This window comes from Diceros bicornis, chromosome 9, assembly GCF_020826845.1.
Source record: "Diceros bicornis minor isolate mBicDic1 chromosome 9, mDicBic1.mat.cur, whole genome shotgun sequence".
Classification (NCBI taxonomy): domain Eukaryota; kingdom Metazoa; phylum Chordata; class Mammalia; order Perissodactyla; family Rhinocerotidae; genus Diceros; species Diceros bicornis.
This window is the reverse complement of record NC_080748.1, coordinates 25,971,237-25,992,601: the sequence shown is the minus strand read 5'-3', so window position 1 is coordinate 25,992,601 and position 21,365 is coordinate 25,971,237. Positions and strand designations below refer to the sequence as shown.

At 45.3% G+C, this 21,365-nt stretch overlaps 1 protein-coding gene across 1 annotated transcript in view; it reads left to right on the top strand.

The window, feature by feature from the left end:
* The first annotated feature begins 14,442 nt into the window (after positions 1–14,442).
* Positions 14,443–21,365, top strand: part of SERPINE3 (serpin family E member 3) — a 29,451-nt gene continuing 22,528 nt past the window's right edge. Inside the window, exons 1-2 of the mRNA XM_058547721.1 lie at positions 14,443–14,698; positions 19,961–20,191. Coding sequence (XP_058403704.1) covers positions 14,443–14,698; positions 19,961–20,191 — 487 coding nt within the window. The remainder of the gene's footprint in view (positions 14,699–19,960; positions 20,192–21,365) is intronic.

Genomic DNA, 21,365 nt, shown 5'->3' with positions numbered 1-21,365 from the left:
GACCTCAGCATTCACTTGTTCAATCAACGACTGAACTCTTTAACACTGAAGTGAAAACCATGGATAAGACAGTGAACTCTTTCTATCTGGAACATTTCTATCTCAACTAAAGACCTGGCAGTTCAGCCAAAGAGATGAACTCACCTGAGCTTCTGGGAGAATTAAACAACTAATTCTTAGAGGATAATGGCAAAAAAGAATAAACTGAAAATTGCAGACTTTCTAGCAAAAGTGAAGTAAGTGGGTGTCGTGAGTTGAACTGTGTCTCCCAAAAACATACATTGAAGTTGTAATCTCCAGTACCTCTGAATACTCCCTTATTTGGAAATAGGATCTTTGCAGATGTAATCAAGTTAAGATGAGGTCCTATTCATTTAGAGTGGGCCCTAAGTCCAATATGACTGGTGTCTTTATAAGAAGGCCATTTGATGACAGAGGCAGAGATTGGTGTGATGTATCTACAAGCTAAGGAATGCCAAGGATTGCCGCCAACCACCAGAGCTAGAGAGAGGCATGGAACAGATTCTCCTCAGAGCCTTTAGAAGGAACCAAACCTGCCAACTGCTTGATTTCTGACTTCCAGCCTCCAGGACTGTGAGACAATGAATTTCTATTGTTCTAACAGAACAAGACAGAACCACTCAACTTGTAGTAGTTTGTTACACCAGTTCTAGGAAACTAATACAATATGGGTGGTAACTTTTTGTGTGTATACATGGGTGGCAGGTGAGTTGATGATTTGTCTATATCTCAAAATAATAGTAATTATTATAACTAATCTTTTATTTTTTATTTTTATTTATTTATTTATTTTTTGTGAGGAAGATCAGCCCTGAGCTAACATCCAATGCCAATTCTCCTCTTTTTTGCTGAGGAAGATTGGCCCTGGGCTAACATCCATGCCCATCTTCCTCTACTTTATATGGGATGCCGCCACAGCATAGCTTGACAAGCAGTGTGTCGGTGCGCACCGGGATCTGAACCTGCGAACCCTGGGCCGCCGCAGAGGAGCACGTGCACTTAACTGCTGCACCACTGGGCCGGCCCCTATTATAACTAATCTTTATTAAGCACATTCTACGTGCTAAGCACTGGATGTACATGACCTCATATAGTCCTCCATTTAGTCTTCCTACCCCTCAGGGAGATAGATAACATTATCATCATCCCCATTTTACAGATTGAGGAAACTAAGGCTTTGCAAGGTGAGTAGTTTGTCCAAGATTGGAGTTCAGGTTTGCTGACTCCAGTACCTATACCCCACACCCCCTGTCCCAAATTTCCAACATATCCATGCAGCTGTTGACTGCCTTCCCTAGCAGCCAGCCCTGGAAGGCATCCTGTGGGATTGTCTGCACTTTTTGGCTTGTGGCTTGGAATGAGATGGAAGGAAGAGCCACAGAGGCCGCTGGCCGCTACTGGCCACATAGCCCAGGTCCTGTGCCTGCCCTGGGGGTTCATTCAGTCCTCAAAGAAGCTGACTTCAAAAATTCACCCCCTTGTGGACAAAAGCACCTGAAACCACACAACCCAACCCATGGCACTGCCTGGACGGGCACAGGAGGCAGATAAGCAAATGTACATTATTTATCATTTGTGTGTTCAGTGCCTCTAATTAGCTGCCCAGAGAATAGCAACCTACCAGTGGTGTTAGAGACATCTTCTTTCCTTATGTATGGGGACAATCCCCTCAACACTGGGACCTCTTTTGGAGAGGAGAAATCCCAGCAGACTGGTGGCAAAAACAGACGCTCAATGGGCCCCACTCTTCCTGGAAGACAGAGGGGCTTCAAGGACCTGGAGCTAGTCCATCTAGGTTCAAATCTGGGCACTGATACTTCCTAGAAGTGTCTCTCTACGCCTCCACCTCTGATCTATAAAATGGGAACCCTAGCTTACATCTGCCTTCCAGGTATTGTGCAGTTTAATGTAACATGGTAAGGCTCTTAGCTCAGTGCCTGAAACATGGTGACGGCTCAATAAATGGGAATCACTGGGGTTTTATTATACACTCTCTACCAGGCTTGGAGGATGCCAAGTCTTTCTCAACCCTTTTCCTGTTTTGATTGCCAGGAAGCTGGCCTGACAAACCTCAGAGTAGATGGCATGATGGCTACTAGCCCCTGCCACCCCACCCCAACTGCCATGAGAGTCAGTGGCCGGGGCGCAGACCCGTGCACACCCACACACATGCATCCCTTTCCCCAATCCCTCTTCCTCACCTTACCCAACATCAGCATTCCAGAGCTATCAAAGAAATTTGAAATAACCAACTAGGATCACTGGATCAGTGGAATCATAGGTATTCTTGGTTTTCTTTTTTATTTTTCTATTTCATTAAAATATTTCTGCCATGACCAAGAGGAGCATTTACCTAACTGACAGGATGGTTATGATGATTAAATGAGATAATGCTCGTAAAAGTCTTCACACAGCACCTGTCAGTAAAAGTCTAACTAAAAGCAATAATATATTTATATAGATCTATTATTCCTGCCTTGCAGATTAGGGAACTGAGGCTCAAAGCCATTAAAAAGACCAGACCCAGGCGAAATAGTGAGTGGCAGCCCGGCTGAGCCAGGATTAAGCTGTGGGACCATGATAGCTTTCCTGCTCAGGGACTCACCATGAGGGGCCGCAGTGCAAAACTCCTGCTCACAGGGCCTTGGCTCCTGTCCCTTTGGTGGCACTGTGGCTCACAGATGGCTCCCTGCTTCTCTCTGGGAACGAAGTCCAGCACCGCCTGGCCCTTATTCCTGACCCTGGGCTCCCTGTTAAATCCTGACTCTAGAAACCAGGCATCAGTTCCTGACCCCCTCAAGCCTCTCTCCCTCTGTGGAAACAGGATAAGCCACCGGCCTGACAGGTGCAGGAGGGAGGCTGGTTTCCCCCATGTGATTGGCAGGATGCAGAGCCCCAGGGCTGGCGTGGGACGAGAGGCTGCCTCTAGCAGGCAGGCAGCAGCTCACAGCTTCCCCACCTGGCTGCGTGGACCAGCCCCCTGAAGCCTGGGATGAGGAGCCAGGAGACCCTACCTTACCATGGATCCACCTGGGAAACCAAAGGCTAAGCTTTTAAAGTATTTCTTTTTTCTTATTTGTACAATGGCTAAAATACTTGCTCTTCTTATCTCACAGGGAAGAAGTTTTTGAGTAAAAAGTCCTATGTAGTATTTTGAACTCCTTGGCATTGGTGTGCTGGGGGGGGCAGGGTTGGTGATAAGGTGTCCTTTAAGAGTCATTCTTCCTTTCATTGATTCATTCATTCTCTTTTCTCAGAATTGGGAATATAGTTGTGAAGAAGAAAAATCTTCCCCCATCGCCGTGGAGTATAGTGTCCAGAAAATCCAAACCCAAACTGCAGTATGCAATACAATCAGATCACCATTATTCTCCTAAGAATTTTTGGTAACCTTTTTTTCAATGAAATGATCCCAAATGAAAGTGGCACTACCCTGCTTCTAGGATGAGAAGGCGAGTGTACCGGAAAATGCAAGTGAACCTAAATACATATGGAGGCAAACAATCGCTGGTAAGGGTAACCCACGGTCCAGTCTGTGATATGTGAAATGAATTTCTGTAAAGGATGCCTCATCTTACATTTTAACAGGCATGAATAAAAACCTGCTTGCTGTGCTTAAAACTGATAAACAAGATTTTCCACCAAAAATGTTCCTTTGCTTATAAACATGTTTTTCTCAAAGTAGTTAGAGTTATAAACACGTTTACTCCATTACCAATTAGCTTATGGCTACCTCCTTCAAAGGAGATAAACATCTGCTGTACCTCAAAGTCCCAAACATGTTTTGGACGGTACAGAAAAATTATGGAGTATATTGGTAAGTTGAGGCAACTTACAAAGAACTTATACAGCCAATGATGTAATGGCTTATGCAATTTGGGGTACAACCAATATGGCAGATGTAACTGCAAAGCCGTAGAGCGTGAGGTGAACCCACAGTGCCCAGGCTCCCCAGATGGCATATAGTCCCAGCTGCCAGACCACATGAGCACAGACAACTCCCTATATCTTCCGCATCTCCTGAGAAGATCAAGGTCCACCACATGCTAACCATAAGGGACTCCTGCCTCGGGGGAAGATGGAGACCAAGACCTCCGCCAGCAGAGACCACTGGATGAGGCGGCTAAGACTAAGTGGTGGCCAAAGCACTTAGTGAGTGAGGGCGACTGGCCAGTGCCAGACAGGTGGGCATGGCCTCCAGCCCCACCCCCTCTTGCTGGCCCACAGGAAGGAAATAAAGGCATGAACACTGTTTAGGCTAAGTGGTGTTTATGAGCGATGGTTCCTACTCCTTCACATCCTGAACCTAGGATCGTGTTTTGACTTGAGGTGTAATTCCTCAGAATATATCATCATCATATGCATTGCCAAGCCCAAGAAAGAGGCTGAGGAGAGGCCCCCATGCGTGAAATTCTACCATTTCTTCACAAACAATCATGTTTGTGCACTGTTGGAAGGAGGAAGCTCCAAGGGGAGATGCAGTGGGCCTCTAAGGTGTGACATCTTCCCCAAGGAGCATAACCTTGTAATAGGCCCTGACCTGTCCACCCAGACCTCCCCCCTCACACCCTCAGCTAAGGGGCTGGCAGGGCCGATAGGCCTCCACCATCCAAGAGGCCAGCCTACCTGCCTCCCTCGGAGGCCTCCTCAGGGTCTGCCTCTGTCTGCAGCTCAGCACCCACACCCCCCTTCCCAGTTGGCTTGCCTGGTTCAGAGCACTGGGGGGCTGAATTGGTGTTTTTTTTGTCATTGCAATTCACACAGACATTATGTCTCTGGCTTGTGCACCTGGAAACATTCCAGAACAGTGCCAGCATTTGAGGTTTCTTTGTGCTGCCCGCTCCCCAGCACTCACAGACTCTTCCCTCCTCCACTCCACTGCCAACCAACCGTATCACTATCTCCACCACTATCACTACTGTGTTGAAAATAGAAATAATCAAGTTTCAAAATCTCGCTCCCACACACACCCACTTCCTCTCACCTCCTGATCTCCTGTAGGGGCGCATTCACAGAATGAGTGTGCTGGGAACTCGGTCTCTGCTTTTAAAATATCCTCCTCACAATGTCACTTCGGGGCCTTGCCACCAGGTCACCGCAGCAGGCTGGAAGATGGAGGTTCAGCCTCCTGGTACCCAGTCAGGGCTGCTCTGAGAGCTGGGCACCTGAGGGCAGGACATGAACCCCACAAACCACAGGGCCGCTTCCAATGTTAGAGCTTTCACAAAATGCTTTAAACCTGTCTTAATTGTTGCTCTCTCCATCTCCCAGCCATTACCTCTTCTCCCTCCTCTCCCCACCAAAAAACGGTAATAATTTGCTTTAATGTACAATTTGAACACAGAATGAGAATCAATTGTATTGAGGTATCCACGTGGCATCCCGCTCACAGGCTTCTCCCTGGAGTCCTCAAGGTCTGTCCAGGAACACACACCCCTCTCCCCGAGCGCCAATCCCTCCCTTCAGCAGAACTTGCCTGGAGCCACCACTTAAAGATTTATCAGCATCTCCTGCACTTGCTCCCACTCACAAACTTCTGCACAGCTTCTTAGTGGCTCCTGACTTTTTCTCAGATTGTGGCCTCCATGTGACCAGCACCAGACATTTCTGATGTGGTTGGCTCAGGACACAGCTGTGCGGCCTCTACAGGAATCATGGCCAGGGCAGCAGCCAGCCTCAGCCCAGTGGCATCACCTGGGAGCTCCCTCTCCAGGCCTCAGCTCTCAGGGCCACCTTGGTGCATGCGTGATCCGTCAGTCTCCTCAGTGTGCATTAGTTGATTCAGGCACCTTGCCCACACAGCTGTCCAGCCATATCATCCAGTAGCCAGCAGAGTCCTGCACTTGGTGGGCTCATCAGAGGCCATTGGAGTTTTCAGAGCTGAGCCAGAAGGACCTTTGAGACAGTTCAGGCTACTTCCGAGACGGCAGATACACTTCATCTTACAGTCTACTGTGGACTGAATGTTTATCTCTCTCCCCAAATTCATATATTCATATATTCAAGCCTAAATCCCCACTGTGATAATATTAGGAGATGGGGCCTTTGGGAGGTAATTAGGCCATGAAGGTGGAGCCCTAATGAATGGTATTAGTGCCCTTATAAGAAGAGACACCAGAGAGATGATCTCTCTCTCTCTGCCATGTGAGGATACAAGGAGAAGGCAGCCATCTGCAAACCAGGAAGCAGGCTCTCACCAGACACCAGATATGCTGGTGCCTTGATCTTGGACTTCCAGCCTCCAGGACCATGAGAAGTAAATTTCTGTGGTTTGAGCCCCCTAGTCTGTGGTATTCTGTTATAGCAGCTTGAACTGACTGAGACATGGACTAACTATGATAAATTAGAAGTGGCTGCCTCAAGTCCTACTCTGAGAGGCCTTGTAAGTCAAGGCCAAGCTCCAGAAAAGACGTTGTAATAAGTCAGTGATGCCCACAGCTCCTTGGGTGAGGGAAAAAGGCAGGTGTCCTGGGCTTGCATCCCCTGGGTTGATTTTTCCTACTAATTACACCTGCCAGTTCCCACAGTGATGCTGACTTAGTGAGGAACAGCCTCACCTGTCTAGTTTTCCCAGCCTGAGTGCCAGAGAGGAAAACACGGGCTAGTACGAGCTCTCCTGTTGGTTTTTCATTTGTTTAATGCAATTGTATAAAAATGGCCAAAATGCCAATTATACAGAAATATATGAGAAAGTAACAATGAAAGCAACATATAAAGAATCAGAACATCCAAATAAACTTTGGTGCCTTTTTTCTATTTTCAATCTTGGTTACTCTCTGCTTAATTTGCTCTGTTTTCAGCATTATTCTCCAAGCTAAGTAGTAATTGCTTTTAGCTTATCCCAAAGCCTTATTTGGAGCTGGCTTTGAGGCAGAATTACTATTCACACTGATTCTGTTACCAAACTGGACTACAGAGCAGCTGGGCTGAGCATTAAAGCTCATCAATGTGAGCAAACCCATGAAGTGCCCTGAGCGTATGGCCCAGCCTTTGTATTGTCCCCAAGCCCCTTCCACCTCTTTGCCTTATCACTTAGTCTCTTACTTCTAATTCATGGCACGTGGCTGCTCGCACAATATCTACACTTTAAACTTCTCCCAGCCACAAATATCACTCTTCCAAATCAGAACCAAAATATGAGGGGAAAAAATCACCGTGAATCCCTCTAACATCTGCCCAACACCCTCCATTAGAACCTTCAGGACCGTGTCAACCATGTATGGGTCACATCACCTTCTTCCCTTTGAGTCTTGCAAACATTTACCCATTGTGCCTTCTATAAATTTGTCATAGAAAGAAAGAAGTGGGAATCAAAAAGACAAGTCACAAACTGGGAGAAAATATTTGAAAAACACACCTGATAAAAGACGTATACCCAAAATATACAAAGAATGCTTTAAATTCAACAATAAAAAAACAAACAGACACACTGACAATACCAAATGCTGGTGAGGATGTGGAGCAACAGGAACTCTCATTCATTGCTGGTGGAGATCCAAAATGGTACAGCCACTGTGGAAGACAATTTGGCAGTTTTCTTACAAAACTAAATATACTCTTACCATACGATCCAGCATTCATGCTCCTAAGTATTTACTTAGTTGAGTTGAAAACTTATGTCCACACAGGAACCCGCACACAAATTCATAAGCAACTTTATTCATAATTGCCCAAAACTGGGAGCAATTAAGATGTCCTCCAATAGGTGAATGGAACAATAAACTACGGTACATCCATACAGTGGAATATTGTTCAGCAATAAGAAGAAATGAGCTATCAAGCCACAAAAACACAAGGGGGACTCTTAAATGCATTTTACTAAGTGAAAGGAGCCCGTCTGAAAAGCTTGTTTGATTTCAACTATATGACATTCTGGAAAAGGCAAAACTAGGGAGACAGTAAAAAGGTCAGTGGCCAGGGGTTGGAGGTGGGGGATGGGGAGGGATGAATAGGTGAAGCACAGAGGATTTTTAAGGCAATGAAACTATTCTGTATGTTACTGTAATTGTGGCTACACAGCATTATACATTTGACAAAAGCCATAGAACTGTACAACACATAGCGTGAACCTTAATGTAAACCATGGACTTCAGTTAATAATAATAATGTATCAGTTGTAACAATGTATCACACCAATGCAACATATTAATAATTGGGGAACTTGGCGGAGGGGCCGTTTGATGAAGGCTTTTACGAGAACCTCTCTGTACTATCCTCTCAATTTTCCTGGAAACCTAAACCTACTCTAAAAAATAGTCTTAAAAAATGGCAATAAAATATACAACACAGGAATTTAATCAAGAATACATACAAGTTCTCTATTTTTAAAACTTTAACGTTTTATTAAAATGGTCTATTATAAAGGATGATTTTAATAAATGGAAAGACATTCCATAGTCTTTGATGGGATGATTTAATATTATTAAGATATTAATTCTTTCCAGATTAAACTATAGATTCAATGCCATCATAATGAAATTTTAGTTGGTTTTTTTGAGGTACTTAATAAACTTACTTTAATATTGACTTGAAGGAATAAAAGTCTATGGAAAGCTGAATCAATCTTTAAAAAGAATAGTAAAGAGAAGGAACTTGCCCTATCACATAATAAGATATTTTAAAGCCATAGTAATGAAAACAGTTGGATAAAGACAAATCAACCAACGGAATGGTGTAGAGAGCTCAGAGACATACTCATGTGTATACAGGGATTTAATATGAGGCACTACAAATCAATGGGAAAGGATGATTTAAATACATCAGAATTGAGGATTTCCTATCAACAAAACACATCATGATGATAGTCAATAGATAACAGACAGACAGGGAGAAGATATTTGCAATATCTACAATTGACAAAGGATTTATACTATATAGGGACTGCAAATCAACAAGAAAAAAAACCCAACCACAATATTGAAAAATGGACAAAGGATGTGAATAGATAATTTCAGGAGAGGGAACAAAAATAAAAAGCATACAATGAGATGCTCAGAATCATTACTGATCATCCACATGAAAACTAATAACACAATGCTATACAGTTTTACACCTATTACTGGGAAAATAAGAGAGCTGGGAAGTACCAAGTATTGGCAGGGATGGGGGTGTTGTTAAGGTATAGATGGATGTTGATATTCCAGAGCTTAGTCTGGAGCCAAGTAGCCAAATAAAGATGCGTATATCCTATGATTCCGAAATGCTCTTCCTGGGGATGTTACCCAAGAAATTCCCACACAGTCCACAAGAGAGCATGTACAAGGATGTCTAAGGGCTGTTCATTTTGGCAAGGAATTGGAAGCAACCTGGATGTTCATCACTGGGAGAAAGGATAAAGAAAACATGGTAGCTGCACCCCATGGAGTACTACCCAGCAGTTGGAAGGGAGGAACAGGTGTATACATATTACCACATGGATGGATCTTAAAAACACAGCATTCATTGAAAAACATTAGGGTACATGAAATATAGAATATAAAACCATATATGTAAATCTAAAATGCATGTACACAAAACAACAATACACATTTTTCAAGAGCACATTCCTAAAGGAAACAAAATAACAAACAAGAGGGCATCCTTGCGTGGACCAGAGTGATGCCACAGCACAAACTGAGAAAGATTAGCTCAACCCTCTGCACCTGAGGTCACAACACTGAATGACTTACTTTTTACAAGTCTGATAAAAATTAGCTCTGAATTCAAGTTCATTGTCTCTTGTTAAAGTTTCCAACCTTTTGATGGCCAGCCCGGGGGTGTAGTGGTTAAGTTCGCATGCTCTGCTTCGGTGGCCAGGAGTTCACGGGTTTGGATCCTGGGCGCGGACCCACACACTGCTTATCAAGCCATGCTGTGGCAGGCATCCCACATATAAAATAGAGGAAGATGGGCACAGATGTAAGCTCAGGGCCCATCTTCCGCACCAAAAAAAAAAAATTTTTCCAAGCTTTTTCTTACAAGACATCAAAAAAGATACTTTTGGATGAAACAGCACAGATTCACATCCTGGCCATTTACATGGTGATTCTCAGAGCCCCTTCCTATGTGAGCATGAAAGTGACCTCAATGGTCCTTTCTTAAGATAAAATGGGTGGGGTAGAGGCATAATCCAAAGAACAAGACGTTTTTAGCCTTTCCTACTTATCAGGTACCCCACTAGGTGCTTTATAGGAGCTGTCTCATTTAATCTTCCCAGTGAGAGGTAGACATTCTAATGCCCATTTTGCAGAAGCGGTCACTAAAGCTCAGTGCAGTTCCGTGACTTGCCCAAGGTCTGTGGTTAGTAAGAAGCAGTGATTTGAGTCCAGGCCTCCCTGCTGTCTCTACTACGTCATACTGAAAGGTGCTGAAAGGCAAGGTCTAGCTCCTCCTTCTGAGTCTGTGCACTGGGTAACTATGAAGACTTGAGGGCCAGGGTGCAGGCGCCAGCTGTGACGGCAGAAAGCCCAGAGGCAGCCCTCTCCATCTTCTCCCTCCTGGGAGGACGGGTGGGGGCCCACCTGCACGGTTTCCCCTGAAGGACTTGCCACTTTGTCGGATTCCGCAGCATCGTGTGCTGGGTTCTCTGCGCTGCTTTCCGACTTATTCTGGCAGCGCCCTGTGGCTTCTTTCTCTGGCCTCCATGTCTCTAGGGGTCAGTGTGCTCTCTTTCCATGGCCAACTCCTCAAGGGCAGAGACAGTGGACTCTCTCCACACAACCCCAGACAAGCAGCCCACACAACAAAGAGGAGATGTCTGTGTCCTAATTATGTTCCAGCTGAATTAAAATGCAATGCTTCTATCCTTCACATTAGTTTGGTGGTCCTCTGGGTTTGAAAGCGATTTGCTTATGCCTGTAAGAAATTAGGTTGTGAAAAATTAAAAATCGTGATTAAAAAGGTGCTGTACCTCATAGCAGTCTGTCTGCAGGAGAGTCACCACAGCATCCCTGGTGAATGTGGGCAGAGTGGACACACACCCTGAGCCAACAGAGTCTAGGCTGGCCACCAAATGTCTTAGAATGCCACAGCCAAGAAGGATTTCAAGAGCCCTGGGGCTCCTGACAGACATCACCAAGACTGTGGCAAAGAGCACGAGCCTGGGAGTCAAGGTGGCCCTAGGTTCAAATCCAGAACCAAGTACCTTAAGCTCATCAAGCATCAGTTTTGTTCTCTGCAAAATGGGGATAATAATGCAATCCTTGTAGGACTGTTGTGAGGATTCATTGCAATTGTGAATGGAAAGTATATAACAGAGTACCTGGAACGCAGTAAGTGGTCAGCTAATGTTCCCTATTTTTTTGTTATAATTATGAATAAATACCTCAAAGAATGGAGGCTCCCTTAGCAGCATAATCAATATCCCAGCAAGATAGAAACAAGCATGTTAATCTCTGTCTACATGGTCAGAGAACACAGTGACTTACCCAGGTCCACAGCTGAGCACACAAAAGAAAAATCAGTTGCAGTTCATCTTTCACTCACTCACTCTTTGAAATGTTTAACCTACACAGGAATTTTTTTTTCCATGTTAAGTTTCTCTAGCATATTTTATCTTGAGTATGTCTTGCAAAAGCAATTTAGAGTGATAAATTCTTAGAGTTAGGAAGGAATATTCATAGAAGTCACACAGCCTGAAGTTTTTCCAATTTGGGAATCTTTTTACAAGCATCTCCCCAACCCCACCACTGGCAAATAGTGAATCAGCTTCTGCTCAAATAATTGCAGCCACAGGGAACTCACAATATTGGGAGACAACTCCTGTAAGTTACCATGGTTCTTCTCAGGGTCGGCTCTTTCTTCTTAAAACCATCAGCATCAACATCAAAAGTCGGCTCTCAGTGGACAAGACTCTAGATCCCATGAGAGCTGAGCTCAGGTTGCTGGTTCATTGCCACATCCGCAGGACCCAGCACAGCACCTTGGAACCTAGCAGGCAAGCAAGAGGTATTTGTTGGATGGATGGATGGATGGATGGATGGATGGATGGATGGAATGTCCTCTCTAGGTGCTATAAAATAAGTTGTACATATTTATTCCCTCCTCATACTGAGTCCAAGACATGCAATACTGCACTTAGATCTAAATTAAAGATTTGAGGAGATTTCATGTGAAACAGTTATAGAACTGCAACTATCCTAAGACCTATAAACTATCCCAGGCTTGAGTGTCAGCAATAAAACTCTGCTTTAAAGTGATTAAAGGGTATGAGTAGTGGTCAGGTGAAAAACATTCTCACTCATTTTTAACACTAAAAGGTGCCTAAGAGATAATTACTAAGAATTGCATTCATTCCCAAATGTCTTCTTATTCTTTTTTTAATCTTTAGCAATATATAAACTTTCATCTATTTTGAACTTAATACAATGCCTAAGACATTAATAGAAATGTATGTAATTCTGAATTGGTCACAAGGACAGACCTTTGACAGAATCTGTTTATACTTTCCCAAAACATGCATTTACTCCTGAACAACATGTTCTCTTTCTCAAATTAAGTCATTGAATTTATTAACTGTTGTATCTGAGAAGAACCAGATTGTTAATAGTGCTTATATTACAAATAAATGAGTACATTCACTTTTATTAATAATAAATAAGGCAAGTCACCCTGTCCCAATCTGATTGTGCCACATCTTGCATTGTTTTCTTTCTCTTTTGCAGAATTTCATTTGTTAAAAGTTTCAAGTGCCCAATGACTGATTTATTGTTTTCTTCACAGGAGGAGGGGAGAAGCATTAGGTACCTGGTACCCAGCAAAAGCCCTGAGGGCAGAGTTATCAGTGGAATTCCTCATAGTGACAAAGGGCTAGAAGAGGGGTTCCTTGCTGGTACAACCAGGTCACAAGCCTAAGAAGGCTTGACGGGTGTGGCTGGCTCCCTCCCCACGGCCCGCTCTGTTTCTGATCTGGGCTTTGCTGTGCCCCTTTCCTGGCTCTCTGCAGGACCTCAGGCTCCAGGAATCTGGACCGAGTGGTAGAGACATCGCCGACAGAGACGGCAACTGCCAGCTTCCTCCCTGTGCTGTCTTGTGATTCAAAGCAGATTCTGCTCCACGTTTTTAAAAGGGGAGCATGTTAATGCTGGAGACCCACAAGAACAGACAAGCAAGGAAACGCAACAGTGCCCTACGAGAGTCCGTGAGTAAGCAGCTCATCCGTGGTGAACCATGGCGAGGACGTGGTCACGGGGAGCCCAGGGTCAGGAAGATCTGATTGTTGAGGGTCCTTGTGGGAGGTTATAGTTGCTGCAAGAGCACTGGGACTTGGTCATTTCACAAATGACCCTGGGCTGGGACCTGCTACCTCCAAACACACACACAGAAAGACACCGACACACATGCACATCCCCACCCCTACGATGCCAAGTCATCCAAGCCCTGCATCTTTGCTTGGCTGCAGGAAGGAAGAGGTGAGAAAGAGAGGACACTTTTCCATCGTGGGCCTGTATCTGAAGTAAACACTGTTGAGTCCAGTGGCTTCACTTGTAAACGTCTCATAGGCAGTGATTTTGGACTGGGCCTCTCCCACACCAATCCTGTCTGATACCAAAGTTAGAACACTTAGCAAACACTGCTGTAGGCTGCATGTGTGGCATAGTCACTGAAAACACTTTGTGCTTTGCCTTTCTCTTCTTTGCTTGAATTTCCAGCTAATGATCTCTCTTCCTTGGAGGGGTACGTTTCTGTGGCAGGAGCTATATTTGTATAATTCTGCTCCCTGTCAAAGTGTTCTTTTTTATGAGAATAATTCACATCACAAGAATGTACAATTAGCTCATGCGTCAATATTTTAATGTACATTTATATCTCGATATTTTATATACCACTCATAGAAGACCAGGACTTGAGTCACGGGCCTGTTTCTTTCCCCATGAGTTTTCTTAAATGATTCACTGAGCTCTCTAAACCTCATCATCTCTATATTTGAAATATAATAGCAGCTACCCGTTAAGATTGTTGTAATGATTGAGAAAATACAAAGTCCTTTTAATATATCATATAGTTTATTATTTTTATTATTATTATTATTATTAATGACAGACATGGCATAGCTGTAAGCTGGCTAAATACCAAGAAAAATGAGTAGGACGTACTTCTTACATTTCTTTTCCAACATAATGGTTTGCTTCTGGTCGACCAGGGCCCTGCCCAAGGTCAGACATCTAATAAGTGACAGAAGCAGGCCTAAAATCCAGGTCTTCCAACTTACAGTTTGGTTTCACAGTGAGTATTTCCAATGCAGACTCAGCAGGATGCAGCAGAGCAGCCGGGTGCAGGGTGGGACTGGGGGTGGGTAACTAAGGCTGCTAACTGAACATCTTCCTCGGCCATTCCCAGCCCCTGAGCAAAGAGCAGGGATGGCCCAGTTCTCCGTAGGATGTGACCGTCTCTCCCCTCACCTGCATCTCTTCCCTCTGAACTGCAGGAACACTCCCTGCCTCCATGGGGCCTCTCCTGTTCGCTCTCTTGCTCCTTCACTCCTGCCTCCCTGGAGGAAACAGCGACCTCCGGGAGGACCTGATGCTGCTGAAGACCGAGCTCGCACTTCGCCTCTACCGGAGCGTGGCAGCAGCGAGAAGTGGAGCAAACATCGTCATTTCTCCAGCCGGCGTGTCCATCCCTCTGGAGATCCTGCAATTTGGAGCCCAAGGGAACACCGGCCGGCAGCTAGTAGAGGCTCTGGGTTACACTGTCCGTGGTAAGAGGGCTGCTCACTCTCCTGCTCTCTCTGCTGCTCATGCTCATGCTCAACTCTCTCCTGCTCACTCTCTCACTCATCTGCTCACACTCATGCTCACTCTCAGGCTGCCTCAGGAGGCAGGGAGCTTCCAGCTACCAGGGCAGGCACATAGAGAAGAATGACCACTTGGCAGGAATGTAGCAGAATGCACTTGAACTTTGGATCGTGGTTACCCTTGATGATTTTTAAGATTCCCTTTCTAAGCTCAAGTTCCATGGCAGTTTTTCAATTTTATTTCACAAGCCCTTTTATAGTGCTTACTAGGTGCCAGGCAGTCTTCAGAGCATCTTGCAAATATTGACTTAATTATTTGTCATAACAACCCTATTGAGGTAGGTAATCATATTATCTCTATTTTAGAGAACAGCATATAGGCACAGAGAGTTTAAGCAACTTGCCCAAGGTCACACAGCTAGTAAGTGGCAGAGCTGGGACTCAAGCCCAGGCTGTCTGGCTACAGAGCCTGTGCTCTTAACCAACCTGCTTTCATAAATCTGTGACTTCTAGCCAGTGCCATATCTAACAACATAATTCAATGATTCTGTATTTTGGAGCAGCTTTGCCAGCAGCGCCAAGAGTCTCATGAACACCAGGTCAGCCACAGCTGGCCTAGACTCAGGATCTCTGGCTCAATGCCCCACCTCCTACCAACCCACCAACTCCATCCTAACACAGACACTCATGCTTCCTTTCCACATAAGTTTTTCTTTTCCGTCTTAGAGTAAGATGCCAATAAAAAAGGATGGGAGTCACAACTGTGTAAATTAATATTTTTTAGAAAGTACAGGAACTAATACCAACATAGTCTTGGAGAGAGCTTCCTTTGGGCCAGAATCTTGAGTTGGCAAGTAAAGGTTAGCACTCAAGATGTCAGGCCACAAGGCACCAGCTGTGCTTCCCATCTCCCTCTGTCCATACCCTGTCCCCTGCCAAGACAATTCTCCTGGTCCTGCTGGCCAACAGACAAATGTGTTTTCTCTCTGGGGATAATTGAAGACAAACATAAGTTATCAAGCTTAATTTTTCTCAGCAAGTGTATCATGGAAATGCACATGTCCATGAAGTTATTCTTCAGCCACATTAGAGTCAGCGCAATGCAATTCATCAAGTGCTTTTGAGCTCCTGCTGCGAGGGCTGGTGCTGTGCCAGGAACTCAGCCTCCAGATATATAAGGAAGCAGCTCAGTCTCATAGGAATGATGTGCATGGCAATACACTCGAACGCAGTGCGGGAAGTGTATTTATTTGAAATAAGTTAGTACAGAGGAGGGAATGATTTATTCCACTGGCAGATCAGGAAGGCTCCCCAGAAGACATGACATCTGAGATGGGTTATGAAGAATAAGTAGGAATATGAAAGAGGGGCAGACGTTTCAGCCTTAAAACAGAGTCTCACAGAAGTCAGGATTAGGGGGCAGTGGGAAACGCAAGTGTCGCTATCCTGCAGAGAAAGGGAACTGACCACAGTCAATTCTCTGCTGTCAGATATAGTCATGGCACCTGGAGAACCAAACATGATTGGCAGGGTTTCCACAGAGCTCATTCAAGAATCACCAACTGCCAAGAATGCTTAACGGTCTAACTCCATGGAACATTATCCCACCTTTTGTTTTCTTACTCATAAACTGCCTCATTATCTCCTGGAGCCACGGTTAATTATTATGAACAGGAATGTGGCACTTACCGAGTTCTAGTTAATAGAATATCCCGTACTTTGGTTTGCCCCAGGATAGCTCAGAGAATCACATATGTGCTGCTTAAACCAACCTGCCAGTGCCAACCACCTGCCCTGGCCCAGTCTTTCTTTTAAAAATCAATACTAACCAAGAAACATGTGTAAAAAGCAGCAGCAGCACATCCCAGGGTCTGGGGGGCATTGTTCCTGTTCACTCAACAGAAAGATCTATCCAAGTTTGCAGTGGGCACATCAGCATGGTCTTCTTCTCACTGCGCATATCCAGCCAGTACATGACAACCAGGAGCTGTGCCAGGATGCGCCCCTGCTGGTCGTACGAGCACAGTGAGACTCAGAACAGACACCAGTGATGTCCCCAAAGACATCAAGGACCCTTGTTTTCACCACATGAAATGCACGGTTTCCCAATGTTCCAAGTTCTAGGGATTTCCGTTGTTTTTCCAGGTAAATGAATAGAGCTTTCTCTTAAGCACGAGATCGATGCCAGGAACAGAGGCCTCAGAGATGGAGGTGGCCTGGCCCCTGGGAAAGAATTCTCTTTGATGTTGCATGTGGATTTCACTTCTATAGTCATTATGTCATTTGATCCTCACAGAAACTGCATACAATTGCTAGGCCTCTATTAATAACCCCCATTTTACAAATGAGACAAGAGGGTAACACTTTGGCAAGACTCAGCTCACCCAACAGGCAAGTAGTGGAGCCAGGATTCGAGTTCCAGATTTTCTGACTCCAAATCCCATGTTCTTTCACAATTCCTTAGCTCCACTCTAAGCCACTGAGTAGTTGCACAAATACACAAGGACCTTGCCTTCTGTATTTTTCACCAGGGACGTTCTCATTACTGTCTCAGCACAATCAAACCTTTTGGACATCATCCTAAACTTAACCCTCTTTTAATTCTCTGGCAATTAAAACATCAGGGTCACAAAGATGTTTCTCGTAGTTTGAGGATTTTTTATATATTAACCTTGCAAAGTCAGGACCCGCCAGATTCAGTGTCACAGTCAAGAAGTTCAGTTCAGCAAATGCATTAAAAGGGAAAGTGCTCTTCACGCTGGTCTTGCAAATGAGTTAAAGGGCTGGTCTGTCTGCAGCACAACTTATGAAAACACCATTTCTCCTTCTAGCACTTTCCTCCCACTCTCCACCCATCCAGGGACCCTCTCCTCAAACCCTACACGCCTCCCCCACTACGCTCTGATCTCCTGCTGCCCCCATGGTTTTCCTTCCTTCTGTCCTCCTTCCCTGCTCAGCATTCTATTAGAGCCACCTAGCCCCTCTCCTGCAAGAAAGACGGCTTCCTAGGAAGGGGAGGCGGAGAGGAATTAAGCCAGCAGTGACAGGATGCTCTTTCATGGGCTGTGGGGGAGGCCAGTTTGTCATCACTCACATCCGTCCCTTTTGCCCCATCATGAACAGGGACCTAGGAAACTCGTAACATGACATACGGCAGAACAGCAGGCTTTGTGCTCCAAGAGGAAAAGGCTTTCCCGAGCAGAGTGCTCCCAGCCCGCCTGTCCTTCACCTGTGGGCGGGAGGGCAGTGAAGCACCACCTCCCACAACCCCATGGCACTGAACAAGTTTATTAATTTGTCTGAGCCCCAGCTCCCTCCTCTAGAAATGGGGATCATAATAGCACTTAACTCACATGGTTGCTGAAAGAATTAAAAGTGATCATGAATGTAGAGTGTTTAGCACAGAGTCTATGAACACCATCAACCTTCAGTATTTTAATGCTGGTGATGTATATTCCAGCAGCGCCTAGAACAGCTCTTCCTGTGTGCAAATGGGCAGGGACATTTCTCTGGTGGAGAAAAGATTTCTCAAGCCAATTTACTTTGTTACTTTAATGTGTGTGTCTGGCTGAAGGAACACTGGTCCCAGATCGTGTGACAGGACAGAGGGGAGAGCTCTCTGACAATACTCTAAGGTCACACTACACTGTGGACCAGAGAAATGTCTCACTTCGCCCCTGCAGACAGTCAACATTCTACAGGCACATGGTTCTATAAACACATACAACTTTCCTCAGTAGAGGAAAATCTGATCATAAGTATTTTTTTCATGTATTTCTTTTCTCGTTAAAATAAAAGGCAAGCGCTCAAGTTAGGCTATAATTCATGAGCTATATATTCTGAGTTCCTTTTGTACAGTTGCAGATTCTAAGCAGCAGCTTTGGTAGCGAAAGTTTTGTGGTCAAGTGAAATCTGTCTGCAACTATGGTCTGCAGCCTGGTGGCTGGGGGCCCTGGCTGGGGAGTATTCTGGGTGCCCGTGCCCCACGCACCCACCCCAGAGGACTTTGGCCGGGGAAGTCAGAGGTCTGCTGCTGCCTCCTGGCCTGGCCTCTGCGACATGAAGGGTGTCAGAGCGGATGGACCCCAACCAAGTGAGAGAGTCATCTCAACAGGTGCCCTGGAAGAGCTGGATGGGGCAGGGTGGTGCAGGCAGAGGACACAAAGCATGTGTCTCACAGGGGAGATTTGTGGAGAGCCATGGGGCTGGGCCCAAGAGGAAGGAGAGGCAAGGAGGACAAGGGGAAGGCCACGTTCCACAGCAGCCTGCACAGGAAGGGCACCTGACCGCTGGAATAGCCCAGCTTGCAGGTGTCAGGAGTGGGAAGCTGGGGATACTCAGCTGTGTCCTGACTTGCTAGTGTGCAAGAGGCCTCACTGCAGCTACAGATGCCTAGAGGAGGATAAGAGCCGCAGCTTCTGAATAACAGAGTAAGAAAGAAATCCACTACTGATTATGGAGAAAAGGAAGCAATCTCCTGTGTAAGCAGTAAATAAATAGAAGTCTAGCTGCCAACCAAGAAGGGGGAAACTATTGACTCTCTCGATTGCTTATTATTTCCTCAACATTCTTGCAGGTTCTTGTTGACATTAATAACCTGAGCTGTCTGCTAGGTCTTAGGGAGATGGGGAATGGGAGGCGTTCTTACCTGTCCTCTGTGTTTCTCAAATTGAAGGCATAGTTCTAAAAGAGGCTGCATCTCAATGTCACTCAGGCTTATGACATGCAGTCATGGGGACGGATTGAAGGCCCTGCACAAGATATACTGACAATTCAACACCTCGGCCACCATCCATCATTGTTACTTGTGAGGTTGCCCAAAATCGATTGACTTTGTGAATATCTGAAGCCCCATCACTCTGCACACGAGACCTGTGGTTTTCCCAGCTCTCTCTATTCTAGCACCGGTCAACATCTCTGACTCCAAAAGTTAGGAAAGACTAGCCTCTGGAATGTTGATAGTGCTTTTCTATTTGACTTAATCACAGCCTGATTTCTTCCAGATCTAGCGTGGGTTTTTTTCCCTAACTTCTTATCAGCAGGTCCAGGCTAATTCCTGAGCGATTTAGCTATGACATTCCCAGATTGACTGTACATGGTGGGTGAACCCTATTAAACAAGAGTGGAGGTGCTGGGGCCCCATTTCAAGGCACTGTGCAAATGGAGTTGTGCTAACTCCTTACTCATACTCACCAGTGTCAATTTATCCCAACACCTTTTTCACAGACCAAAGGGTAAAAGACTTCCTGCAAGCCGTTTATGCCACACTACCCAACTCCAGCCAAGGCACCAAGATGGAGCTGGCCTGCACCCTTTTTGTGCAGGTGGGAACACCGCTCTCCCCCTGCTTTGTGGAGCAGGTCTCCAGATGGGCCAACAGCAGCCTGGAGCCAGCCAACCTCAGCAAGCCCATCAGCACCATCCAGGACAATGAAGGGGCCTCCAGGCAGACCACAGGTAAAAGAAAACCATCCGCCTCAGTGAGGCTAATGTCAGAGGGCTGTAAAGAAAGATTCCACTCATTACTTGTTAGAAGCCATGAGGATGGGTACTCAGGCCACTCTCAATTGCAACAGAAGCTTGTCCTCTTGGGGAACCCTACATTGAATGATGTCCTCTATGAAGCAAGCAAAGCTGACTTTTGGCCCCCTACTACCTCTCTCTCCCTTACATACACACAAACCGAAGGGGCTCTTCAGAGCCTCCCACCTCCAGGGAGCCCTGCAGGCTTTGTCCCATGCAGCTGTCCCCCAGTGAGTCCCCCTGAGCCCTGCTCTCATCTACAATTAACCCCCTGTAATAGCAAAATGCAGTAGGAGCCAAAAAAGTGGTTTCTTGGGAATTTAGCTTAAGGAAATAATTCAAGAGAAGAAAAAGTTATATGTGATAAGATGCTCAGCCCAGTGTTATCAAAGAAAAAGACTTACAAACAACCTAACTGTCCAGCAAGTAGGGATGATTCAGTGAATTATAGCACCTGCATATCATGCAGCTATAATTATTATTAAAGATGATGAAAATTACTAACACTTACTGAGTGCTCAGTTTATTTATTTAGCACTCTTCTAAGTCCTCCATGTTTATTATCTCAGTTCACCCTCACAGTCATCCTAGGAGGGAAGTGCTATTATGGCCCCCATTTTACAAATGGAGAAACTGAGGCACAGAGTGTTGGGTCTCCCATCCAGGTCCCACAGAGCCAGGATTCTAACCCAGGTAGTCTAGTTCCAGCACCTTTGATAATTACAGAGGTTACCAGAAATAGGGTGAACACTCAAAACCCACTGTTGTTTAAAACGCAGACTAGAAGGTGATGTGCACTTTAAGACTGAACTGAGAACAATATATGCATGGATGAGGAGGGCAGAGTTAAAATGCAAACACGAAGATTTCTATTGATGAGAAGCTTCCCTCCTCTTTCTCTCTTTCACAATATCTTTTCAATTTATTTAAAAATGTTTAATTCCTCATCTCAGCTCGTTGTGCTGCCAGGGGCCCAAGGCGACAGTTAGCTGCTCTCAATCCCCAGGGTGGATTGTCCTCTAAGAAAGAGAGGCAATTGGTGCGGCCGTGAAGAGCCTGGAGTCCAGGGCCAGGCTGCGTGGGTCCAAATCCAAGGTTTCTGTCTTGG